The following is a 26,250-nucleotide window of genomic DNA, read 5'->3' on the forward strand; positions in this document are numbered from 1 at the left end:
TTCATATTCTTTTTCATTATAGGTTACTACGAGATATTGAATATAGTTCCCTGTGCTATACAGTATAAACTTATTGTTTATCTATTTTATATATAGTAGTTGGTATCTGCAAAACCACAAAACTTGTATTGATGTCCAGTGGTGTTAATTGTCACCTACCAAGAAGGAGCGGGATCTAGCCGTTGCCGGCATGGAGGTCCTGGAGAAAATCCCCACAGGGGATGCCCTCGGGTGCCCAGGAATTGTTTCTCAGCTCACTTCCTTCTTACTCCTCAAATTGCGCTTGATGGGAGCAGTCGCGCTATGGCAGGGGTTAAAGGTTAAAGACCACCACTCGCATGGTACCGTCTTGCAAGGCCAGAGGGTCTGGCTGCCTGACAGTCGGAACGCTCTAGCCTCCCCCAGCCTCAGTTGACAAGAAGAGTGGAGACCCGCCAACCCAATCCAGATTATACTTGCGCGGCTGGCCGAAGGCGCTTCTTGATTGGCAGGAAGGTGCGGAGGCGTGGCCTCATGCAGAAAGCCTCATCTAGATTGGTCCAAATCGTCGAAGGCGGGGCCTCCACTCCGGCTGGGCGCGAAAGCTCGAACGCCGCTGCCTGGCAGGAGACGGCGGGAGCAGCGGCGCCCCGGGTGAGGGAACCGGGGGCCTGCTTCGCCCCAAGCGGCGCACTGAGGAGGTCGGAGTCATGACGGGCGAAGTGGTTTCCGAGGTAAGTTCATGCACTTGCCTCCACTCGCGGCTACGTTGGCAAAGGGCCGAGGGATGAGGTGGCGCGGGGTCGAGCCGGGCCGAGCAGGTCACGGAGGCTGGGGGAACTACAACTCCCGGCGTGCACCGCGGCATCTCGGCTTCGCTGCCCTGTGGAGATAAACTCGCTAGCCCCGCGCGCTCGCGACTCTGCTGCAGGTCTCGACGCTGGGGTCTCCGCGCTTCGGGGTCCCTCGGCCGTGTTGCTCTTGGTCTTTGCGACTCCCTGCTCAGCCTGCTCCGCCCGCCCCTTTGGAGCGTTTCCTGCGGCGGGAGCTCTTCCTCTTACAGCGCCCCAAAAGAGAGGGAGGACCAGGCAGAATCCGGCCACTGGGGTGCGGGGCAGCATTCTCTGTAAACGGACGGCGGGAGCCTTAGGGAGTTCGGAATTGGGTCTTGAATTGGGTGGTGGCTGGCTGGTCCCTGTCGGAATTGGACGTAGAAGCGACATCTGTTTCCAGATCTGTGTTCTTTTCTGGGGCTGGAACTAGGGTGAGACACTCTTTTGGGAGCAAAATTTAAGAGGGCACCAAAACACTCAGTAATCAAGATAATATTTTAATGCAGTCTTTTTAAAAACAAAAATTAATGCAAACAATTCCTTGATTTTAATTTGAACAAAGTATCAAGAGTTTCAATGAAGGCAAGATCCAGCCCTGCCTTTGCATTATTCTGTGTCACTCACCGCACCCTCATCCCGACCCTGGTTCCAAAAAGACTTTATTTACAAAAGCCAGTGGCTGACTTCATGAACCATAATTGGCCAATTTGATTTTTTCTTTAAATACTGCACTAAAATACCTTGATTACTGAGTGTTCCTGGCCGCGACTGTTGCTGGTTCTGCTGCAGATTGCCTAGGATAGAGTGATTAAGAGCATCACCATATATTTAGGCATGTGGTTACCCGAACTCAGTTTCCATATCCACAAATAGCCTTCCTGCTTTGGATTGTTCTGGAGGATCATCAGCATAAACATGATGATACTCAGTGATTCCTCAGTTTGTTATTTTTGGTTATTATTTTAATAATGATACTCAATATTCAAGTCAATTTAATCGCTGTTTGAGAAACAATTAGAGTGAGAACTTGTGCCATGATATATTACAGATGTTAGTATTTTCCCTTTATTAATAAGTTGATTCAGAGCCCTGTGAACACCAAGGAGGTAGTAGACATGGCATCTGGGGTCAGCTTGGTCACTAACTGGTAAAGTCACCTAACATACCCACTCCTCCTTAGCTTTTTCACTTGTGGCTTTTAAAAAAATTGGTTTTTGGGGAAATTTTCAAGCATAAACAAATGTAGAAAGGCTGTTATAATGAAAATATCACCTAACTTCAACAATTATCAAGTCATGCCAATCTTGTTTCATTTAAACCCCCACCCACTGTACCCCTTACTGGATTATTTGGAAGAAAATTTCACACATGTTTAAACCACAGATACTTCACTATGCACCTCCAAAAGGTAAGGGCTTTCCAAAAAAGATAACTACAATGTTATTACCACAGCTAAAAAATTTAGAATTATTGCTTGATATTAAATACCTAGCCAGTGTTCAGATTTCTTTAACTTATACATGTACTTTCAGTTTGTTTGAATCAGGATCCAAACAAAGCCTACATATTGCAGTCATTGATATGTGCGTATGTATAGATCTTAATTCTATTTCCTCTCCCCTTTTTTTTTTTTTTTTTTTTTTTTCAATTTACTGTTAAAGAAACCACATTGTTTGTCCTATAGAGTTTCCCTTATCTGGATTGCCTGTCTGGTGTAATTTAACATGTCATTTGGATGCAGTGAGAATCAATTCATACAGAAAAACACAATAAATGCTTGATTCTTTAAATTTACTTACCATAACTCAAAATAAAGAGTTGGTATTATACTATCCTTTAAAGGTGAATGATGTATTTTTGTTTGTTTTTTTGTCCGGTAATTCTCAGTGTCATCCTATTGTTAAACCATTATATTGATTTTTTTCCTTATTTCGGCCTGATGATTCCATGATGATTTGTGTATCTTTATGTACTTACAGCTTCCTGTCACCTGCTGGTTAATGCAAAGTATATTCTTATTTTCTAGGTTCACCTAGAAGTCAGTGATTCAAAACTCTTTTCACAAGAAGCAGCAGATAGTCCTTCAGATAGTGGACAGGGCAGCTCTGAAACAGTTGGGCCCTCAAGTGAACAAGGTTGGTAATAGACAGTACTTTTATTTTTAGGAATAGAATGTGGAAGCTTGAGTTGTAAGTAGACTGGATTAATTTCATGATTCTCTTTTTATTAAATTATTAATGCCTAACATTATTGTTTATTTATTACAAAGGCAAAATAATAGTGCTTGTACCCTTTTGAAAATAACCATTTCTATTATATTATTGAATGTATAAAATATCCAGAAACTACCACATTGCCTGGTAAAATGCATTCATCCTATAATAAAAGGATTTTTAACACCTGCCAAGAGGATCAGAACAGCTTTACACATTGTAAATATGTATAATTACATTTCTCAGTAAGAGATATTTTCCAGGGGAAATACTTTTCAAAATGTATTTTTAGATTTGCTTTGCTACAATCAGTTCTTAATGTTAGTTACATAATTTCACAAGGTGATCTATACTTGGATAATTGGATATGTTTTTAAGGAGTAGTGGGACTAGGATGAAGGCTGACTAACAGTAGACCTCTAAAAAATACTGTGTTTCCTCCAGATTCAGATGAAGAGATATTCGTGAGTAAGAAATTGAAAAGCAGGAAGGTGCTACAAGACAGTGATTCTGAAAAAGAGGACACAAATAACTCTCCAGAAAAAATTACCTATGATAATGTTGAGGAAGAAGATAAAGAGAACTTATATGCCAGAAAAAATGAAAAAGTCAAAAGGCTTTATAAAACTCTGGTGGACAGTGGTGAAAGTGACATCGAGGAGTCTTTGTATCAGAAAAATCTTGAAACCCAAGTGACACCTTGCTTAGAGCTGGGTCTCCCATCTGAAAACTCTGTGGACTTTACAGTTGACAGAAAGATTTCCAAAAAACCCCTATATGATAATGAAGGAACTGAAGGAAAAGCAAAACTACAATCAAAGCGAAGACTTGAGAAAGAGGAGAGAAAGATGGAAAAAATTAGGCGGCTGAAAAAGAAGGAAACAAAAAATGAGGTACATTTAAAATAATAATTTGCTATCTCTAAGGCAGATTAACATTATAGAAAAGGTTGCTTTTAGTTCTTGAGGTGAATCTGCACTCTGAGTATAGCTTTGAGTTGATTGCTTTGCACTGTAAATAATGGGGTATGTGATTTCAAACCTGTTGGTCTCTTTCTCCATTTTGGATTCATGAGGACACTTCCAAATAAATGAGTTTCTGATTTTCTTTGTGAGCACATGGAGTTATTGTTTGCTGCTGCTGATTTGATGAAAATTAACTTTCATAGGAGGATTTTTTATGCATTCATCAGTCAGAAGTCTTGTTTACTAACTGGAAAAACCATCCTCAAATTTCATAAACTAGTTGTTTAATAAGCATTTAATTGACTTTTCAAAAAAAACTGTACTATTTATTACATTAGTTTTGGACAATTGCATAAAATCACAGCGTGGACTTCAAATGATGACTGTGGGATAGGAACCAGTGAGAATGTTCTAGGATGCTGTATACTTTGTTCATTGATGAAGGCTGGGCTTTTTCTGGCCTGAACCAAATTGCCATATGATGTAAAACATTGGATTTTAAAATGATTGGATCTTGCTTTTTCTTTATGTGTTATCCAGGAAGATGATGTGAAACAGCCCTTTAATGACAGTGGCTGTCTACTTGTGGATAAAGACCTTTTTGAAACTGGATTGGAAGAGGAGAGTAACTCTCCACTGGAAGATGAGGAGTCCTTGGAATCAATAAGGGCGGCTGTGAAAAACAAAGTCAAAAAGCACAAGGCAAGTAAAAGATGCCTGCAGTAAGAGCTAACTCACTGCTTCTAACCTGCACTTTGTTTTCTAATTTACTGTTGGAACCTTAATTTTTTTTTTAACTGAAGAAAAACAGTGTCAATTGATTTAAGTTTTTCGGCTGTTAATTCTGGAATTGTGCAGTACAAGTAGTAGACATGCTAACTTGTTTAGAAACTAGTATTTTCATTGCCCTAATGGGAATGTTGGGGAAAAGAAGTAAGATACTTTATGTTGTGTAAGAAGCAGGCAAATAATGGGTCAGAGATGTAGATTTTATAATCCTGTGGCCTCTAAGAAATGAACCTATCGGGTCTCAGAAAGGGTATCAAAGAGAAACATCAGTCAAAGCATCATTGTCCTGAGTGTTTGGAAGCATAGTTGTTCTTCTTAAGATTATCTTTAGCTCCCCGAGAGTCATTGTCCTTCCTTAGGGAAAGATGTAATACAGAGGTATGAGAAACGAAGGCCCAAGCTCTACTGGAGACATCTGATTTGTTTCCTAGGCATTAGAACATGCTGTGTGTGTAACATTTTATATTTGTTAATTACTGATTTACTATTAATGTAGCATGATGGGTTGTTGGAGTGTAAAAGCAATCTTCGAGTAAGCAACATCCTCTTGTGTCAGTTTAATTTTTGTCCGTATTAATCCATTTACAATCTTCTCTTTTAGAAAAAGGAACTGTCTTTGGAGAGTGGGGTCTATTCATTTGAAGAAGAAAGTGACTTATCCAAAGGTGCCACTAGGAAGGTGAGTTAGAGCCCTATGTAGTTGTCATGTTGAGCTCTTCCCAGGAGGTTGTGGGTTTCTTAGGAATTTTATTGTGTCTGTCGTATTTTCCTATTACCCAGGATATTGCTTTGTACATAGTAGGGACACAGATATGAATTGGGTTGAATTAATTCTGAGACTTGCAAATAAGTGAGCTGCTGGAGTTTATGTTGTATTGAGCTTGTTAGTGCGTACTGTTCCCTCTCCATCCTCTTCTTGATGAGAGCAGACTCTTAAGGGATGAATATCTTTCTGGATGATAGCATTAATGTAATCTCACTTTTTGTTTTCTTGAAGGAAAGGAAGGCAGCCAAGTTAAGTAAGGAAGCATTAAAAAAACTGCATAGTGAGACTCAGCGCCTTATTCGAGGTAATACAAACCAGTACGGTAAATATTGAGGCAAATCATGATATTTCTTTGTAAGCTCAACTTAGATGTTGGGGACTTTTGTTTTTTTAACAATTCTCAAATGAATGGATTATAATATCAAGTTGAGAATTGATCTTGGTGAATGACCATTATTCTAAAGCCCCTAGTTCATTAGTATAAGTTGAGAAAATTTCCAGAACTGTAGTAGCAGTAAGGAGGGAATTTTTAAATGGTTGTCTATGGCCCAGCTGTATCGATCCCTTTGGAAACCTTTCAAATTTATAAATTCTTAGGCCCCACAGAAATTCTGATTTGGTAAGCTTGAAATGGAGTTCAAGAATCTGCATTTTTAAAAAAAAACTTCCTGGATCAGTTTAATTTCACAACTAGTTTTAAAAGCCGCTGGTCTTCAGGGAGTTCTTTTGTACTTAGATCCTCTTTTTATTAAAGGCAGGATTGTTTTCTGTTTCTGGTGATGGCTTTAGTTGTACTGTTTAGTTAACTGAATATGAAGCAACATTTCAGAATATACAGTATATATATATATTTGTTTTGTCCCATTTTGTAGAGTCTGCACTTAATCTTCCATATCACATGCCTGAGAATAAAACCATTCACGAATTCTTCAAACGTAAACCCCGGCCCACTTGCCAGGGAAACGCCATGGCGCTACTGAAGTAAGAACCTTTTCTTGTGATTATAATTTTCACAGATACTCAGTTTTGAGGCAAACACCTGATGTAAAGAATTCAGATTCTTCTCTCAATGAAAACTGATATAATTGGTTAATTATGTGCTAAGGGATGAGAATGTTTCACATTTAGGGTAGTTTTCAACTCCAGCTTTTTTTCCTTTCTCTAGATCATCTAAGTATCAGTCAAGCCATCACAAAGAAATCATAGACACTGCAAACACAACTGAGATGAACAGTGACCACCATAGCAAAGATTCTGAACAGACAGTAGGTGTGGGATGTGAAATGGAAATTAATGCACACCCTGCGGTTTCAAATGAACCCCAGCTCACTGCTGGATCCGATGAGTCTTGCAGTAAGGATGTGATGGGAAGTGAAGAGCTAGAAGTTCCTGAGAAACAGGAGCAGAGTAATGATAGACCTTCATCTGGGGATAGCTCAGTGGCACAACAGGAATCCGGCTTCCTTGGGAACAAGGACAGTGAGGAGTATCAGGCTGGAGGGCTTGTGGCACCTGAATCTTGTGCCCTGGAGTGCAAAGAAGGCCTGAAAAAAACAGAAGCAGATGAGAAGGTGGAAGAGCCCAGCCAGCAAACTAAATCAGCAGCAGTGGTGGCACCTGAAAAAGTGAGGAGGTTCACTGTGGACAGACTTAAACAACTGGGAGTAGATGTTTTCGTTAAGCCTCGGCTGGGTGCCGACAAAGATTCCTTTGTGATACTTGAAGAACCTGAAACCAACAGAGGTAATCCTTTGTATCGTGGGGAGCTTCTCTAGAGTGATTTATTGTGGCAGCTTCCTATTATTTGCCACTGTGGAGGACAGAGAACACAGGAGAAACAAATAATCACACATAGGCTTATCCTACAGATATAACAGATGCAGACAGACTCTCACTGAGATGCGTTTAACAGGGTATCAGAATGTTCTAAACCTTGTTTAAAATGGAAACCTGTTGATAGTTAATGTACAGAAGAGGGTACATTACTGTCATGTTATGGTATGACACTGGCAAAACACTATTCAGTTTTTCATAGTTAGAAACATCTTGGTTCAGCAAATTGTCTGCAAAACTGAGTTTCTTTTTTTTTTTTTTCACTCATTCAACAAATATTAAATAGTGCACTATGTGCAAGATGCTATAAGGCATTCCTGAAAAATATGACATTTATCCTACACTTAAGCTACTTATACTTTAGCAGGGGAGATAAGTATGTAAATAACAGTAATGCAAAAGAGAAAGTGGTGACATCTTTATCTTGAACATGTGTCACTGATAATTGAAAAAATTTAAATAACAGAGGAAAGGGAAGAGTATTCTTTTCTGAAGGAAACATTTAGAATAAACTATGAAAGTTCAGAGGAGGGATAAATTTCTTATAGTAGGTGGTTAAAGGAAGGCTTGAAGAGTAAGTGGATGCATTGCCCCCCTCCACCCCCGCAAGAAAAGCGGATGGATTTACTTGTTCACTACCTTCTCCTCTGTGCTTCGAGTAGGGATCTTCTGGCTTGCTACCCACTCTATTCCCCATGCTTCCATAGTGGATGATACATTCTAGGCAACCATGTTTATTGAATGAATGAGTGGATGAATGATCCTTCAAGAGAGAACTCAAATATTACCCACATTGGGCAAACTTCTGACTTGTAGGTAAAATTGGGGGCTCCCCCCTCTACGTCAAGGCAGTGTCATATGATAATTAAGAGCGTAGGCTCTGTAGCAAGACAAGGATTTGAATCTGGACTATGCTATTCACTATTTAAATTTGAGTATGCTATTTGGTTTCTCTAAGCCATCTCTTTTAAAAAATGAAATAATAACACTATCTTGTTCACAGGGCTATAGTGAAGATTTGTTGAAATACTGTAGACAAATGGATCACATAAAGAAACACTCAAATGGTGGCTGCTATTTCTATTATTAGTGAAATTATTTACATCAGGACCCTCCATGAAATAGCATGTGATTGGCAGGTGCTAGGTCAGCCACAGTATCTGGTGCATAAAATATGCTCAGGGAGTCTTTGTTGATTGAATGGGTGGACTTTGTAGAAACGGAGAGAAGGACATTTTTGGAAGGGACAGGAAGAGCTCTGTGTGTGGTGCATGTTGGGAGGATGTGTAAGCCAGTTTGACCAGAGCAGGTGGTGGGTGGAAGGGTTCTATAACAGAATTAGCACAGCTCCATTAGCAAAGAAACATGGGAATAAGCTGTTGCCCAGAACAGGGAGGGAAAGTTTTGTTGTGTGGAACTACAAGTTACGTAAACAGCCTCAGACTAAGAGATGGGGAAGAAACTTTTTTTGAGTACTTACTATATTAGACACCAAAATTTTGTTGTATGAGACTGGAAGTTATCTGAAGTCTTGGACTGGGGAACAGGAAAGGGAAGAAACCTTTTTTTTGCATACCTACTACATTAGATGCTGATAGATTTTTTATTAGTTATCGTTCCTAATTCTCATAGCCCCAGATATTATTTTACAAATGAAGAGACTGAGGCTTGGAGAGATTGGGTAATTTTTCCAACACTGCACCTGGCTTCCACAGGTAACTAGCACAGCGCCTGGCACATAGTAGGCACTTGTTTTTAACTCAGAATATGTTTTCCTTCAGAAATAATATTTGGCATGAAAGTTGGGTTTCCAGACCTACCTGTTCCATAATATATATGAAGTTAGAATCAACATTGATTCATTCATGCAATAAACTTATTTAACATGGTGTTGGTGCTGTGTATACAAGTAAGATGTGGTCTCTGCTCTCAAGGAAATTAGTCTAGTGAGAGTAACAGGTAGGCAAACAGACTAACATACTACTGGATGCTAAGCACTGTGCATATTTTCAGCCTGGAGAAAGAGTACCTTGCAGGGAGTCAGGGAAGCTTCTGAAGGGAGCTAATACCTGAGCTGAGTCCTGAAAGCTGAGTACAAGATACCAAGACAGAAAGGTGAGGGGGGGCTTTCTTGGTACAGGGGAGAGACCTGCAAAAGACACAGAAACAAGAGGAAGCACAGGGTGCTCTGGCTAGCTGAAGTGAAGATTGCAAGGGGGTTGGCGGCCAGAAGCCAGGTCATGCAGGGCTTTCAGGTGGAGACTTGAGCTGGAGCAGAGACTTTTCACTTAGAGAGGAGATGAAGGGTGCTGGGAAAAGACTGATGGAAGGAGAGGATCTTGAACAGGGATTCTGTGGTGAGGGGGGTGGTGGTTGAGTCACGTAGTAAAGGGCAAGGAAAGTAGGTGCTCTAGTGGGCTGGGGGACAAAGAGTTTTGAGGGCCTTTCTCCAGAAGAAAGAAGGCAACTCCTGACCTACTCCTATTTTAGGTCCTGAGTAATCTTCCTCTGCATCCATTTCTTTTATTCTCTTGGCACTGCCTGTTTCTGTTACCTTTCTACTGCCACTACCTCTTGCTTCCAACCTCACTGAACTGCTATAAAATAGGATGCAGACTTAACAGCTTCTCTCTCTACTCTTTGGTTTGCAATGTAAATATACCATCCTTTGGAGTTGGATTTTTGCTAATAAATAATGTTAGGTACTTAGAATAAAAAGATGTCCTTCCAGTTCTTCTCTTTTTCTGCTAAGACCCTCTAGGGAATGAAGAACCACATCTAGATGCTAACCACAAAACTACCAAAGTATGAGGTGATTGCATTAGAAAAAGAACCTAACTTGGAGTATCCTGGACATTTTATCATGCAAGAGAAGGCACAGCATGTGAAAACAGCCAGCATCCTTCAACCCCAAAGGAGCTTTTCTTCTTTTCCTTTCCTTTTTCTTTATAACTGTCAGTTCTCTTATAACAGATGACTGACTTGTTAAACACTGAGTAGGGAATGGTGCCAGGTGGCAGCTGGCTAAGTGAGAAAGGAAAGTTCTGATCAATGGCTTGGGGAAGCAGGGAAAGGCTCTATTGGCATTAGACCACTGAGCTCACTACTCCCAGTGTGTGTGTGTGTGTGTGTGTGTGAATACACCCATTTGTATACAAGTTGAGTGTGTGGTACAGGGACCACCTGTAAGTAGGATTTCCTTTCTAATTGTACTGATTATATCAGCATAAAAGTTTCACCTAAAAACTTTTCCAGTCCTGATGCCAAGTTACATCACTGACTGTTTTGATTATTATTTTCTTTTTCCATTTTTAAAATTGACCTTGCTTGTGTTTAGTGAGATTGCTAATGATATGCTAAGAATGATATGCTTAAAATAGGGAATTTTGTAAAAGGAGACTGAAACCCATGAAAAATTAAGCCTTTGAATAGCTAAGTATGGTATTTTTTCTACCAGTTTAATACATTTTTTTAAAAGAATTGCACATATTTAGAAACTTCAGTTGTAACTGTCTATCCTAAAAGGAGATTTGAAGTGTATTGAGGAAGATAAGTTGCAGCAATCTATTAGTTTGGGTTAAGTTATATGAATGGGACATGGGTGTTAGTAGCAAAGGAGTTTTTGGTGTCTCTGTCTGTATATTTTTTCCCCTACAACTTTATCGAACTTAAAAAACTTAGCTTGTAATTCTTAACTGGAATCTTAAAGACAAATTGACATACTTGTTGGCTTTTGGTTTAGAACTGGAAGCCTTGAAGCAGCGTTTCTGGAAGCATGCTAATCCAGCAGCCAAACCCAGGGCTGGTCAGAAGGTGAACGTGAACATCATAGTGAAAGATGTGGGCACTGATGGAAAGGAAGAGCTAAAGGCAGATGTGGTTCCTCTGACTTTGGCAGCTGAGAAGCTAGATGAAGCAAGCCACACAAAACCAGGTATTAGAGTTCTTTTTTTTTTTTTTTTTTTTCCTTTTTTCAGGTTGGGGGATGCTTCTTTCTTTGCATTCTGACAGGTCTTCATGGCTGCTGAAGAGCCCATAATGCAAAGTTGTAGAGCCTTTTTCCTTGGAGACTGGACAGCAGTACCTCTAGCATGATTCATGTGTAGCATTGCCCAGATGTGTGGGGTGGGTAAGATGACTTTATTTCTGAAAATAGCCTTTGTCTTCTGATTTTTAAAAAATCCATTGTAGAAAATACATAGGATAAACAAAAAACTTCAACAAGTCTCTATCAGAGACATCTTTTATAACCATATTATATCCCTTTAAGCCCTTTTTGCATGTAGTTACATGTCTTTTTAAAAAACAAACAAATAACGATAATAATGCAATCATACTATGCATTCTGTTTTGTAATCTATATTAGGGACAAGTCTGTTGTTCCCACTCCCACTTTGAAAAAAACGTGTAATATATCACACAGAAAATAATTAAAACACTGAGAAAAAAGTGTAAAATGAAAAATTAGTCTCCCCAAAGGCAGCTGTTAATTTTTTGTGTGTCCTAAGAAAATTCATATGCATATACCATTGTGTGTGTGTGTGTGAAAGAAAGACATGGAATACTGCTGCTCTAGGTGCTTGACAGTAAATAACATTAGTGACCTTATTTTACATATGAGGGAAACTGATATATACAAAGCATTTAAAGGTAAGTGGTAGAACTAGCAGCCTAATCCAGACTACCTAATTCAAGAGTGCAGATACATGTATTGCATTTGAGGGTTTTTAATAGCTGTATAATACTCCATTATGCAAATATAACACTGATTTGTTTAACTGTACTCCTATTAGTGGATATCATGTTTGTTCCAGTTTTTGGTATTTCATATAATATTGCATCCTAGTATCATACATACGTTAGTATATTTGGATGCAAAATTCCTCACAGTGGAATCAGTGAGTCAGATTTTGATATATGTGTCATCCCACTGTCCTTCAAAATAGTTGCACCAATTTACACTTGAATCACAGTGTGTAAGAGTTTGTTTCTTTTTGTTAATAATCATGGTTATCAAACCACCTCGTTTTTGCCAGAGATACAAAAAATAGTATTTCATTATTTTGATTTGTATCTCTTTAATGAGAAATGAGGTTAAGCATTATTTTTAATTTGTTTATTAACAATATATGTTCATTTTTCTGTGAACTACCAGTTCATATTCTTTGTCTGTTTTACTCTTCAGTTGCTTCTCTTTTCCTTTAATGTAGGTGAACGTATCAGTATTCTCCTCCATGGCTTCTGAGCCAGAGACTTTTGAAGTCCCACTCCCCTCACCACTTTTTTGCCCTTTTTAATAATAATTTTATAATCTCCATGTAATATATTATCCCTGGATGTAGAACATAATCATGGAAGTTCTATTTCACACTCAATTCATAGTCATCCCCGTTTGTTAAGATAACAGAAACCTAGAATACTAAGGTCCCTGGTTTTCCTTTGGGATGTGTCTAAACACTCTGGAGTTGCCTGAAATGCACACTTGCACTGTTGTAGTGTGTAGTCATTTTGTTTAAAGTATTTCTTCATATTTCTCTTCAGGGGAAAAGCTTCAGGTGCTAAAAGCTAAACTGCAAGAAGCAATGAAACTCCGAAGGTTTGAGGAACGCCAGAAGCGCCAAGCGTTATACAAGTTAGATAATGAAGAAGGATTTGAAGAAGAGGAGGAGGAGGAAGAAATGACGGATGAGTCTGAGGAAGATGGAGAAGAGGAGGGAGAGGATGCGTTAGAGGAAGAAGAGGAGAAAGAAGAGGAAGAAGGCAATCAGGAGGTTTCTGGCAATTATGTGATTTTGTTACTAGGTGGTGATGAATAAGGGAAAGAGAAAATCAGATATGAATAAGAGTATAGTGAGCATGTTCAGTTATATAAGAGATTTCAGGGGTGGAGATAAAGGTAGCTCATATGTACCTTAATCTTAGTGCATTCAGTTTTGTCAGCACCGTGGAACACCTGGTGTTATATGTTATATATATTTAGGTTATATTATATCATATTATAATATAATGCTAATCCTGAAATAGCTTTGTATTAGTAGATTTTTTCTTTGTTGTTTACTTAGGTTTCTCTATTCAGAATAAAAAGCACTTTTAACCTTGGCCAGGTTGAGGTCTAAAATAAATTCTCAGATAGGCTGAGATCTTCCTGAGTTAATTTTATTCTTCATTCTTCACTGAGGAGGGTATTTTTGTAAAAGGGCCTCTTGCCTTTGTTCCATAGTATTGTTTTCCACCTCAAGAAGACAGATGATTGTAGGATTTTGGGTATTAGAAAAAAGAAAGGCATCCTTGTTTGAATGCTGGTGTCGTTTGAAACACCTGGTTAATATCTAACCCTGGGTGAAGAAAGAGGAAAGCCATGAACTGAACTGGACAGGATACAGTCTGTGGTTGGTCTGAGGTCAGTAGTTGTCCTATAATCTCAGGCTAATCGTGTAACCTCTCATTGATTCAGTAAAATGATGATCCGGTTCTTCTTTCATAATCTTGTAGCAGTTTTGGGAGGGTAAAAGGTAAAACAACATAAGTATAAAAGAGCTCTAGAAGTGTCAGGGGAAATTATGTTAATGGTTAGACAGAGCTTCCTTCAGGTTTACCTCTTAAGATTTATGATGTGACTTGTAACCAAGCAGCCATATTTCAGACTAACAGTGTGTTTGTTCTGACTTGTATTATTTTGTTTTTGGGTGGTGTGGTTGATGAAGATTGCAGAATTCCTTCTCGGTAGTGAAGAAATAGAAACCAAAGATGAGAGAGAAATAGATAAGGAAAACAATGATGGCAGTGGTGAAATTGGCAAGTCAGTTGGCCTGCTCTCTGTTCCCAAGCCTCTGTCATCAGATTCTACCTTCCTTCTGTTTAAGGACAACTCTTCCAAGATGGAGTAAGTAATTCTTGCTAAGGAAAGATAAGATTCCCTGGTATTTGCCCCTCTAGTAAGAAGCAGAAACAGATACTCAAATAATTTACCTTCTTATTTGGCAGTTACTCTCCTAGTGAAGAAAAATCAGAAACAGATGAAAATTCAGGCAAAAGGCCTAGCAAACTAGGTAAGTAGTGACTCTTATGCAGAACTTGACTTCTCTTTGATCCTCCAGCTTTGATACTTAAGGACCGCAATTCCATAAGGTTCCATTTTTTGAACCCTAGTAGACTTTTCCCAGTCTTACATGCAGCAATGACAGGAATTTATGAAGTAGAATATTTTTCTTGGTCCAGTTTTTGAAAACTTACATGCAGTTTCTTTACAGTTGACTATGGGCATATAATAGGTCCTTAGTGAGTGTGTTGATTGAGTGAGACATGAAACATCTCTATCATATGTAGATCAAAGGAAGATGTACAAGTGATTGGATAATGGAGAGTTATCGTAGGCATTAGGCAAGGTGAAAGAAGGACAGGAAATTTCAGGTGTCACTTAGCTCAGAGGGATAAACCCTAATTGTATAATGCCATCTTAGTACTGTAATTTACCTTTAACTTGATGTTTTGGAACATGTAACTTGAGAAACGTGCCTGTGGATCTTACTTGACAGTTTCATTCTCAACTCTTTTCCTAAACAAACCTTACTTATTTCTGGAATCTTGCGCTTAAGGTATTTCTCTCTCTTTAGATGAAGATGATTCATGCTCGTTACTGACAAAGGAGAGCAGCCACAATAGCAGCTTTGAGCTGTTAGGCTCCACAATTCCATCCTATCAGCCTTGCAACAGACAGACAGGCCGTGGGACCAGTCATTTCCCTACCGCAGGAGGATTCAGATCTCCTTCCCCAGGGCTATTTCGAGCCAGTTTGGTCAGCTCAGCTTCTAAGGTAAGATGGTAATGGTTTTCTAATCTCCCCCTCCTTTTGCTTCCCACACTGCTAAATAAAGTGTGTCCAAGCCAACAACTCCCACCACATTATGTATGTTCGGTTTAAAAAATCCACCCTCTTTGTGTATTGAAAACAATCCTCATCCAAGGTTCGTACTTTCTTAACAGTATTTTTCTTTATGCTTCTCTTGGCTATGCATTGTCCTCCTCAACTGCAGTTGCCTGAGAGTAGATTAAATTTTACAAATAGCAGCTTCTGTTGTTGTCATGACAGTGAATGACATTTGTGAAATGTTTTGTTTTTGTTTGGTTTTGTTTTGGTGCCAGAGTTCAGGAAAGCTGTCTGAGCCTTCACTTCCCATAGAGGATTCCCAAGATCTGTATAACGCCTCCCCAGAGCCTAAGACACTTTTCCTAGGAGCAGGAGACTTCCAGTTCTGTTTAGAAGATGACACTCAGAGCCAACTGTTGGATGCAGATGGGTAGGTAGTTTTATGTTTCTGTGGGTGGAATGGTGCTGAGTACTGCTTAATTTTGTTTAAAAATAAAGTGAGCTTCTGTCACTCCATCTGTGCTTTCTCTTCTGAGAAAGAGAGGTGTACAGACTGTTAGTATTACATTCTACAAGTTTGAACAAAGTCTCTCTAGAAAATAAAATGTAAATAGCCTTGCTGGCATTCTGATCCTTCAGTTTCTGCCTTGTTTGAAATGCACAGCTCTCATAAGGCCATCGAATTTCCCCATATACATCCTAGTATGTTAGGATTGTTGGGTGGGATTGAGAATTGACAGATCCGTGGCACATTACAAGGACATAACACCAAGCCCTACTCCGGCACCATCTCAAGCCAGAATTTTTCCTTTAGCCTTTACCTTTTGAATAGCCTTTATTCTTTCATAAGCTTCCCCTTCCCTCTTTAGATTATCACAAGGCTAAAGTCTGACTCTTTTGTCTTCTAGTTTGGGATTCAGCTTCTAACTTTGGTATTGGAAATGAGTTCAGACTTTTTCGCCCACTACTTTGTTTTCTTCTAGAGAATTTTTTACAATCTTCATTGGGCTTGTAGGTTCTTAAATGTTAGAAACCACAGGAATCAGTACCAAGCTTTGAAGCCACGATTGCCATTGGCCAGTATGGATGAGAATGCCATGGACGCTAACATGGATGAGCTGTTGGATTTGTGTACTGGAAAGTTCACATCTCAGGCTGAAAAACCTCTGCCTGGGAAGAATGACAAGAAAGAAAACATGGAGGAACTTCTGGATCTTTGTTCAGGAAAATTCACTTCTCAGGGTAATTATCCAACAGAGAGTGTCGGGCTCACTACAGCCAAATATCTCAAGTCAGTGTCCTTGAAAAGAAGCCCCGTACTCTCAGGTGAAAGGTTCACAGGAAACAGAGCTGTGGTGGATTCTTGTATGTATGTTGAATTCACTACCTAGCTCCTGACATTTAGAGATCCTATGTTCCTTGAGTGGTAAAGTATCAACTTAAAACTGCTTTAGCTTTGGCCATATGTCTTGTCATTTATGCTTAATGTATGTGGAAACCTTAGAACGGTGTCTGCTGTATAGTAAATTCCATATAAATGCTAACTTATTATTTCCACCTGCACACTCCTCTCTCCCCGCCATCCCTGCTAAAATGTAAGCTGTCTAGGAGCTGGAATTTTGTTTTGTTCACTACTGTCTCCCTGCTGCCTGGTGCATAGTAAGCCCTAAATAAGGATTTGTTGAATGAATGGATGGTGAACTCTTTTGGGCAAGCTTACCTTAGAACTGTGTTGAGCTGGCATGTCTTCCGATGGCTGGGGAAAGAGGATAAAGCTGTCATTTCTTGGTGACAGATCCTTTTCTTTGTTGTGATGTAGACGTCTCCACTCTGGCTCCATCAGAGTTAAATAAGCAGGAGAAGGAGAGCAGCATGGGTGATCCAATGGAAGAAGCACTTGCTCTTTGTTCAGGCTCTTTCCCAACAGACAGGTGAGTCTCAGTGATGGGAGGGAACTTGGGAAGTCCAGTCTTCTGATAAAATCCTGGGGCAGGTTCTCTGGGCTTAGCAAGAGCTGGTCAACTTCATAGCTTCATATCCTGTCTGAGAGTCTTACAGTGGGTGTGAGTCTCTATTTGCATAGTAAGGGAATTATAATTCTTTCATTTAGTTGGTGGGGAACAGGGTAAAAATGGGCAAGAATAAGCACATGAAAGTGCTCAGCATCACTAATAATCAGGGAAATGCAAATCAAAACCATAATAAGATACTGCATCAGACCAGTTAGGATGGCTACTATAGAAAACCCCAGAATATAACAAGTGTTGGTGAGGATATAGAAACATTGGAATCCTTTTCTGCTGTTGCTGGGAATGTAAAATATAGTGAAGCTGCTATGGAAAACAGAATTGCAGCTACTCAAAAAATTAAAAATAGAATATGATCCAGCAGTTATTCCACTTCGGGGTATATACACAAGAAGTGAACAAGATCTCACAGATGTTTGTGCACCTGTGTTCATGGCAGCATTATTCACAATAGACAAAAGGTGAAAGCATCCCAAGTGAATACATACATACATTCGTAAATACAAACACTATATGACACCACTTATGTGAGATACTTAGAGTAGTCAAATTCATAGAGACAGAAAGTAGAAGGGTGATGGCCAGGAACTGTGGGGAGGAAGGAATGGGGATTTGCTATTTAAAGGTTTTAGAGTTTTAGTTTTGCAAGATGAGAAGTGTTCTGGAGACTGGTTGCCTAACAGTGTGAATGTACTTAACATTAAAGAACTGTACGCTTAAAATGGTTAAGATGGTAAACTTTATGTTGTGTGTATTTTATCACAATTAAAAAAAAATTTTTTTAAGGCAAGATACCTTATTTTCTGTTTCTTGAAGAGAGGGTTGCTGCTATTTCAGTCCTGAGTTGGCTGACTGTAGTTGCTTTCAGCAGCTTATTTATTGATTTGCTGATTTGCTGATTTGCATTTTAGGGAAGAAGAAGGTGAAGAAGAGGAATTTGGAGACTTTCGGCTTGTCCCAAATGATAATGAATTTGATAGTGATGAGGTGAGGTTGAAGGAAAAAAATAATCATAACTGCACTCTATGTATTGCTGCTGTATGGTTTTTGTTGTTGTTTTTGTAATAATCTGAGTTCTTGAGAATTCTGTTGGGCATGTTATCAGAAGCAGTTTCCTAGAATGAAACGTTTGGGCAGAAGTTTATAAATCCTGTCCTAGGTGAGGACACGTTTTTATTCTGTTTAACTTTGCATGTGATACTGTATGATTTTGTAGGATGAACACAGCGGCTCTGACAGTGAAGAGCTGGCCCTGGAAGACCGGGATGATGATGATGAGGAAGAGCTCCTGCAGCAGTCTGAGAAGCTGAAAAGGCAAATGTAGGTGTTATGTTCATTCCTTCAGTTGCAAGAAAGTCCTCCTAACGGTTGAGTTGTAGCTTGCCACCATTTTACCTACATTGCTGCTTCTATTTTTGCTTTTTGTGGTTAACACAGATCAAATAAAATCCTTTTACTTGGTGTCTCTTGAGTATTCAAAGATGGTCATGTCCTCAAATGATTTCTATTATAAATATCCCTAGTTCTTCAGCTGTTTCTCACATGACATTGCTTCCAGACTCCTCACGTATGGATGCTCTCTTATCCTCAGGTGTGGTCTGACTGCTGTTCTGTAGAGTGGTACATCCACGTCCCTTGTACTGCATGCATACCACTGGCAAAGTAACTAAAGATCATAAGACCTGAGTCACTGTAGACCCTGAGGATCTGGTAAACAACTAAAATTCCCCATGTTTTTTTTTCTATGAATTACTGTCATTCCAGGTTTTCCTCATCCTAGTCTTGGGGAGATGACGTCCCCTTTTTTTTTTAAATGTTTTGTTTTTTGATCGTGAAAGTAAATCATTTGTTTTGGAATATTTAAAAGAATACAGAAAGATATAGATAAAAAGTCATCTGTGCCCACCATCCAGAATATTTGTGAAGTATTGGTGGTGGTTATTGCCTTATAACTCTTTTGAGGCATGCATTTTTATGTAGTTGACATCTGTACAGTTTTCTTGGATATACAGTCTTGCATCTTGCTTTGTCCTCCACTTTAGCATATCCATAAGCATTTTTCCATGATATTAAAAGTTTTATAAAAACCACTTTAATAGGTATTCAGTATTTTATTGTGTGTGGATGACTTTTGGAATTCAAATATAGGACATCATATTGATCCCTATTAGATTTATTTTGGTTTTAGCCCATCATTCCATTCTATTACGATCAGTTTTGGGTTCTAATTTGTCACCTGTCAAATTAACTATCTCATATAGCTTTGGGTCATCTATAGATTTTTCTAAAGCAATGATTCTTTTTTCTCCCCCTCTCTATTCTTTTTTTTTTTTTTTTTTTAAGTATAGTTAGTTTACAATGTTGTGCCAATTTCTGGTGTATAGCATAATGTTTCAGTCATACATACACTTACATGTATTCCTTTTCACATCCTTTTTCATTATAGGTTACTACAAGATATTGAATATAGTTCCCTGGGCTATAGAGTATAAACTTGTTTGTCTATTTTATATACAGTAGTTCGTATAAGGCAATGATTCTTAAACTTTAACTACAGAGTCCTTTGTTCAAATGAAATCTTAGAAAGAATGACAGCCAAAAGTTGAACTGCTCACAGAGAGTAGATGGGAAGATTGAGAAGCTTAGTGGCTAGTGACCCCTAAAGGAATTCTTCAGGAACCCTAGGATTTAGAGGAACTCAACTTTAAAAAAAATAATGTGAAGTCTTTGGTAAAAATCAGCTTTCAAAAAGCTATCAAGCTTCTGCCACTCATGACCATAGATAGCAGGACTTTGAACTCAGGGTGACAGCAGATTTGTTCTCAGTGTGAGCTGAAGTCAGAGAAACTAACTAGCAGTGTTTTTGATTACCAGTTACTAAGCCTCAGTCATACCTCCAACTTGGGGGGTCAAGATTTGGTGGGCTGTAAGAAGACCCCAGTCTACTTATTGCCTTTCTGTACTATCTCTAGTCTGTCTTCTTAAGCCGGTGAGTATAAATACAAAACAAAGTAATTTGAACCTCCTGGCAGGTATGCCCTGAATATATAGAGGAGATTGAGAGTCCTGGCTTAGAATCACCAACCGAGGTTAAATCTAGGCTCTGCTGCCTCCTAGCAGTGTGATCATTGGTAAGGTGTTTACTCTCTGAGTCTCATTTCCTTCAACTGTAAATCTAAGGGAATAATAATATCCCTTCCTGAGAGAATGCAGTAATGCCCAAAAGCACAGCTACTGGCACACAGTATGTATTAGATAACAGACTTCTAAATATTATAAAAATGTATTGTTATTGTTAACTTAAGCTTATTGTTGTTATTAGAGATGGCTCTATGTTCTGTTTTTCTCACTGCTTCTATATTGTGTGTATATTCATTGTTGCATTTTCTAATCTTCAAAATTGTTTTCCAGGAGACTGAAGAAATATCTGGAGGATGAGGCAGAGGTGTCAGGGAGTGACGTAGGAAGTGAAGATGAGTATGACGGGGAAGAGCTTAATGAATATGAAGAGGATGTAATTGATGAAGTGCTTCCTTCTGATGAGGAACTGCAGAGTCAAGTCAAGAAAATACACATGTCAGTATCCCAGCAGGCCCTTCTGAGTAATGGGGTGTGTCTTAAGGCAGGCCCTGTAACCAGCCAGAGTTGTCCTGGTTTTGAACACCACATTTCTCCTGTTGTAGGAAAACGATGTTGGATGATGATAAGCGACAGCTACGTTTGTACCAAGAAAGGTACCTTGCCGATGGGGACCTGCACAGCGATGGACCTGGACGAATGAGGAAATTCCGATGGAAAAACATAGGTATCTTGATTGTCGCCTTTAGAAGCAAATGGTACAAGGTACATTTTTGTCCAGTTTAAGGCAGCAAGTGGAAATCAAAACTCCAGCAGGCTGTTGTGGAGGACCTGGCTGTGACCATTAATTTCTGTTTAGTGGATGGGAAACGTTTGTGTCAGTATGTGGTAAATGAAAAGGATTCATTTGTGTCTGTCCAGGCACCCCTCCTACGGGGACTGCAGAATGCTGATAGCCTTAATTCTTTGCCTTAGATGATGCTTCCCAGCTGGACTTGTTCCACAGAGACTCTGATGATGATCAGACTGAAGAACAGCTTGATGACACAGAAGCCAGATGGAGAAAGGAGCGAATTGAGCGAGAGCAGTGGCTTCGGGACCAGGTAGGCAGCCTGCAAGACATTCCTCTATTCCGACTCTAGTTATGAGGGTCACCTCAGTCACCTAACTTGTTATGTTAGCTTCAAAATCTTGGGCAATGCATTGCTCTCCCTTTTAATCCTTGAATTTTCTTCTGTGCTTTGGGAAGGTTGCCATGGGCAGTTCTATTCATGTTTCTGTCCAAAATTCATTTTTTTTAATCTAAAGCAACAAAAGGTTGCAAAAAGGAAGACAAATGATATCCCAAGTACTTTAGCTTCCAGGTTATGCTAATTATTTGGGGAAACTGTAGGCTTCTGCTAATGCTGTCTGATTTTTATTTTCAGGCACAGCAGGGGAAAATTGCAGTTGAGGAAGAAGAAATTGGGGAAGACAGTCAGTTTATGATGCTGGCCAAGAAAGTTACAGCCAAAGCTCTGCAGAAGAATGGTGAGCTCTTGGTCCTCCTCAGAGTCTAGCCTCCTAGATTGTTAGTGCTGGAACCCTGGCGGTGACTCCAGCCTTCAGGGGCTGTTGCAACTTAGTCATGGACCTGTGTCTAATACTGTCTTAAAGGGGCCCCTCACAGGTAGGAGAGAGACAGTGTTCTTGGATCTTAGACTCTTGGGCAGTGGATATTATAACTGTGAGTATATGCAGCTGGTTTTGCATTATGTTCTAAGACAGCTCAGAGGAATGAATTCTGGCTTCTTTATTTAGTTGGAATTTGAACCCAGGTATATCTAACCCTAGAGCTGAAGCTCTTAAACATTCCTCAACACTCTTGCTGCTCTTGTTTTTTCTCATTACTACTGTTAGTCAGTCAGTAAGTTCAACTGAGTTGTCTGTCTTCTTGCAGCCATTTCCTGTAGTTTCAAGTCACCACTGTAACATAATCAGAGTTCCTTTGGCTTTAGTTTATTGGTTTAGTTAAAGGCTTCTTAGCTTATTTAGTTTTAAAAGTAATTCTACTCAGCTTTGCCCAGAACAAGCCTCTCTGTCTTTTCTTTTCAGTCAATCGCACTGTGGTTATTCAGGAATCAGAGTCTTTATTCAGGAATCCTTTTGAAGCCATCAGGCTGGGAAGTGACAACCAGGTTGGTTGGGGACCTTGTTAGCCTTATGTCATGATCTGCAATGTTATAAAGGCCCAGGTCAAGTTAAGGGAGTGCTCTGTCATTAGGGGAGGGAGGGGCTGCAGGAAGTGGAAGCGGATGTCAAAGGAGCCTGCTATTGGTTTTCTGCTTGAGCAGGGTAGGGCCGTGTTCCCTTAGTACCTGGCAGAGGTAGGGCGGGCCTGACTTCTTACTCTTTCCTTGGCACTTGGAATTTGATACCAGATGACTCTTCTTTCCTCAGCTGAAGACAGGCTCACTGCTAAACCAGCCCAAAGCAGTGCTTCAGAAACTGGCTGCCCTCTCTGACCTCAACCCCAGTGCTCCCCGAAATTCAAGAAACTTTGTCTTCCATACACTTTCTCCTGTCAAGGCTGAGGAAGCAAAGGAGTCATCTAAGCCTCGGGTAAGGAATTTGAGAGCTGATTTGGTGATTCTCCAAAGTAGAATGAGTGAATGAATTAATGAATGGATTTGATTTGATTTGATTCCAAATATATATGTATTTCTGGCTTAAAGGCTTATGCTACAGTGTTAATCTTGCACTCCCAAGAAAGTACAAGGGGATTTCTACCCCCCACTAAGTAATCAGCTTTGAAACTTATGTGGAAATTTTCTCTTTTTTTTCTAATCATCCATGGTTTAACTATGAGCTGCTAAGAGTTAATTGAAGCTAAGTACTTGTATGAGAGTCTTGAGTTGGCTCTGTCTCTTTTCTCTGCTCTCTAGGTACGGAGAAGGGGTCCATCTTTAATGACATCCCCTTCACCTAAGCGCCTCAAAGCAGATGATAGCACTTCAGGATCGAAGCAAAGCATCTTCAAATACTTGGAAAGCTAACACCATCAAGGATGCCTCCACCTGTGTTGAGACTTCGTTGGGAAGTATCTGGCATTGAAGGTTGAAATTGATGCTCACGTGGATGATCCCCTCTTCCTTCATAATCAGTGCATTAAGACTAAGGACAGAGATTCCAGTTCTTTCCACTGCATGCACAGCTCTGGACATCTCTTCCCTTTCCTAGTATTATTTCCTGGGTTGGCCACTAACTTAATTCTGCAGTGTTTACAACATTGACTTATGGAATACTTAGGTATCCTCCATTAAATATTTGACATTGTATCCTAGCAGCTTCCTGGGTTGATACCTTTTGGTGAAAGGGGTGGTTGGAGGAAGAAAAAGTGTGGCATGACAGAAACTTACAGAAAGCAGTGAATGTCAGTACCAGAATGACTCCTCCACATCCCTAAGATCTGTACCGTGGTGACCAGCACTCAGTGAAAGAGAGACTTCTAAGAGGACCTGGAATCAACAGATGAACTGTTATCTGAGTCTTGCCCTTCCATTTGCCTTTATGCCTTTTCCCAAGGCAGCCTCAAATTTCCAATTAACCTTTGCTTCCTTTATAATAAGAACTCAAACTGGTACCCAAGTACCAGTTACTTTTTTGTATGAGTATGAACATAAAAGGTTACACCCAGTGTCTGTCTACATTAGATATTTCATGGGGCATGGGGCAGAGAGCTCTCTCCTAAGACTAAATTTTCTATTTAAAACACTGTTGCTCAAGGACCTCCCTTCTCATTCTGACTAGAAGAAATATAACCATTATTTATTGCATTCAACTGGCTTGAGTACATTGCCCTGACCAGTCAGAGGACAATTTAGTATTCCATTACTTATTTTGAGAGATCATTGTAAAGTGTCATCAAAATATTAAGAGGATTGCCACCACTCCCACTTTTCTCTGAACTACCATGAGGCTTTCAGAATTTTAGACAGATTTCTTTTTTTTCCCTCAGACCCAAGTGTCACTGCTGCCTTGGAAAAGCATTCCATGTGAATACTGTGGTTTCACTATCAGCAGCTGGACTTGGGAAGCTGAATGAATTATGCCAGTTTTTTATTGGCAGATGAGGAATACCAATTTAATTGGTGGAATTAGGATATAGGTTTTCTACAGCTGTGACTAATATGCAAGATGCTGACTTGATGGAATTTATGTTTATATATTTGTAATCTTATAATGGGGAAGATGTATATAAAGATGTTTTAATATGTATCTAGTTCTTCAATAAATCCCAGTGCCTTGAAGGCAGGATTTGCTGTCCAGATTGAATGCTCATTCGTAGGTCAGTGCCTGTCTAATGCTGAGTATTTTGTTTTCAGGGTGTCTTTCTCGCAGGGAAGCCCACTGGACCTGCAGTGGGAGGCTGCTGCAGTTGTGCCCTCACTGGCTTCTCAACACTGGTGAATCGATCACATTAACTTACCAAGTGGTTTGGGTTCGGTGCAGGGGAGGAGAATTTACATAAGTAGTACCTGTTGTTATAACCCTTTGATTGGCAGCCATGGGTCCAAGGTGAGCATTACTGCCCCTCCCTTTGAGCTCTCTGAACAGTGCCCAAGCCCGGGCAGCCCTTGCAGGGCAGTAGAGAACTAGGGAGGAGGGCTGGATGTTTCTCCCCTCTTGCTTTCCCATATCCTTTTTTTGGCAGGGAGAGATGAAGAGGATTGGGATTGACCACTGAAGATAAGAAAATCAGTGCCTGAGAAATTTAGGGAGCAAGTGGCTTCTGCTCTAGGCTCCAGAAAGAAAGCATGCTTTGGAGAAAGAAAAGCAGTATCTTAAGCTCTGGGTGCCTTTTCCCCATGCCAGTGTAGCTGTCAGAAGGCAAGCCAAGCCTTGACCTTGGTAATGAGATTGAAGTGGAAAGCACTTCCTGACCCACATGCCCTGTGCCCAGAGCACTGAGCCAACAGCTTCAGCTCCACTCTAATGAAACCGAAGCCCCAGGGTCTGTGCTCTGGCTCCTGCTAGGACTCGGCCTCCCTAGCTTGGAAATTACATACTTGGAGGGACAAGAGCCCGTGAGTCCGGGAGATGAGTGTGCTTAGCGTCCGTGCTTTCACCTCCTCTGTGCACCACGCTCTGAGGTAGGGACGTGTGGTATTTACTTCATTTAAACAGGTCTCTGAGCTCATTAATTCAGTCCACAGCTACACAAACCGTACTAGAGTCTCGTCCATAAAGCATCAGGTTATACTCACCCAAGTGCTGTCGAGACAAGCTGCTCAGCTTCCTGTGCGACTTCTTTCCTGCCTCTCTGCAAACTACCCCACTTTGAGAATTTCTAATGGCTCAGAGTGGGTATTTTGGAGTTTTATCTCCCAGAGTTATATCTAATAATTCTTGGGGATTCCTGTCCTGAGGCTTGTACACCTAAGAATATCCGGGGAGGAATATTAATATTATCATGACACTATCCGATTATATCATCCCCAGTACAGTATTATATCTTCCATCTTTGTGTCCTACTCACTGCCTGGCACATGCCTGGAATGTAGAAATGCCCAGTAAAGGTTGAATGAAGAAGACCACACCTTTCAGAGCCTCCATGTACATATCTATAAAGCGAGGATAGTAATCCATGCCTGTCTTGAAGCTGCTGTGAGGCTTATTGGAAGATGTATGTGGATGCGTTGTGTCGAGTGCTACTCTGCAAGCATATGGATTTGCCAGTGTCACAACCGCATCATGTTTCATGGACCATTCGTTCCTCAAAGGCCTGTTGTCTCATAACCATCTCAAACTTAACATCTTTAAAAATCTGATCTTCCTTCTCTAAAAACCAGCTTTTCCTCTTGAGTTTCCCATTTTAGTAAAAGGTATTTCCAGATACCCAGTCAGTCAGGCTGGAAACC

General features: G+C 40.0%; 1 protein-coding gene across 1 annotated transcript; it reads left to right on the top strand.

The window, feature by feature from the left end:
• Positions 1–561: 561 nt before the first annotated feature.
• Positions 562–24,622, top strand: CLSPN (claspin). The gene is made up of 25 exons (XM_010977546.3): positions 562–713; positions 2,839–2,947; positions 3,470–3,918; positions 4,531–4,692; positions 5,381–5,458; positions 5,777–5,849; positions 6,418–6,526; positions 6,711–7,288; positions 11,121–11,312; positions 12,920–13,149; positions 14,083–14,261; positions 14,363–14,427; positions 14,992–15,191; positions 15,521–15,675; positions 16,261–16,487; positions 17,065–17,176; positions 18,184–18,259; positions 18,489–18,592; positions 20,684–20,848; positions 20,956–21,077; positions 21,326–21,453; positions 21,778–21,880; positions 22,445–22,527; positions 22,790–22,951; positions 23,275–24,622. The coding sequence occupies exons 1-25, from the start codon at positions 690–692 to the stop codon at positions 23,383–23,385; spliced, it is 3,996 nt and encodes a 1,331-aa protein (XP_010975848.2). The 5' UTR covers positions 562–689; the 3' UTR covers positions 23,386–24,622.
• Positions 24,623–26,250: the final 1,628 nt, after the last annotated feature.

The sequence above is a fragment of the Camelus dromedarius genome, chromosome 14, assembly GCF_036321535.1.
Source record: "Camelus dromedarius isolate mCamDro1 chromosome 14, mCamDro1.pat, whole genome shotgun sequence".
Taxonomy (NCBI): Eukaryota; Metazoa; Chordata; class Mammalia; order Artiodactyla; family Camelidae; genus Camelus; species Camelus dromedarius.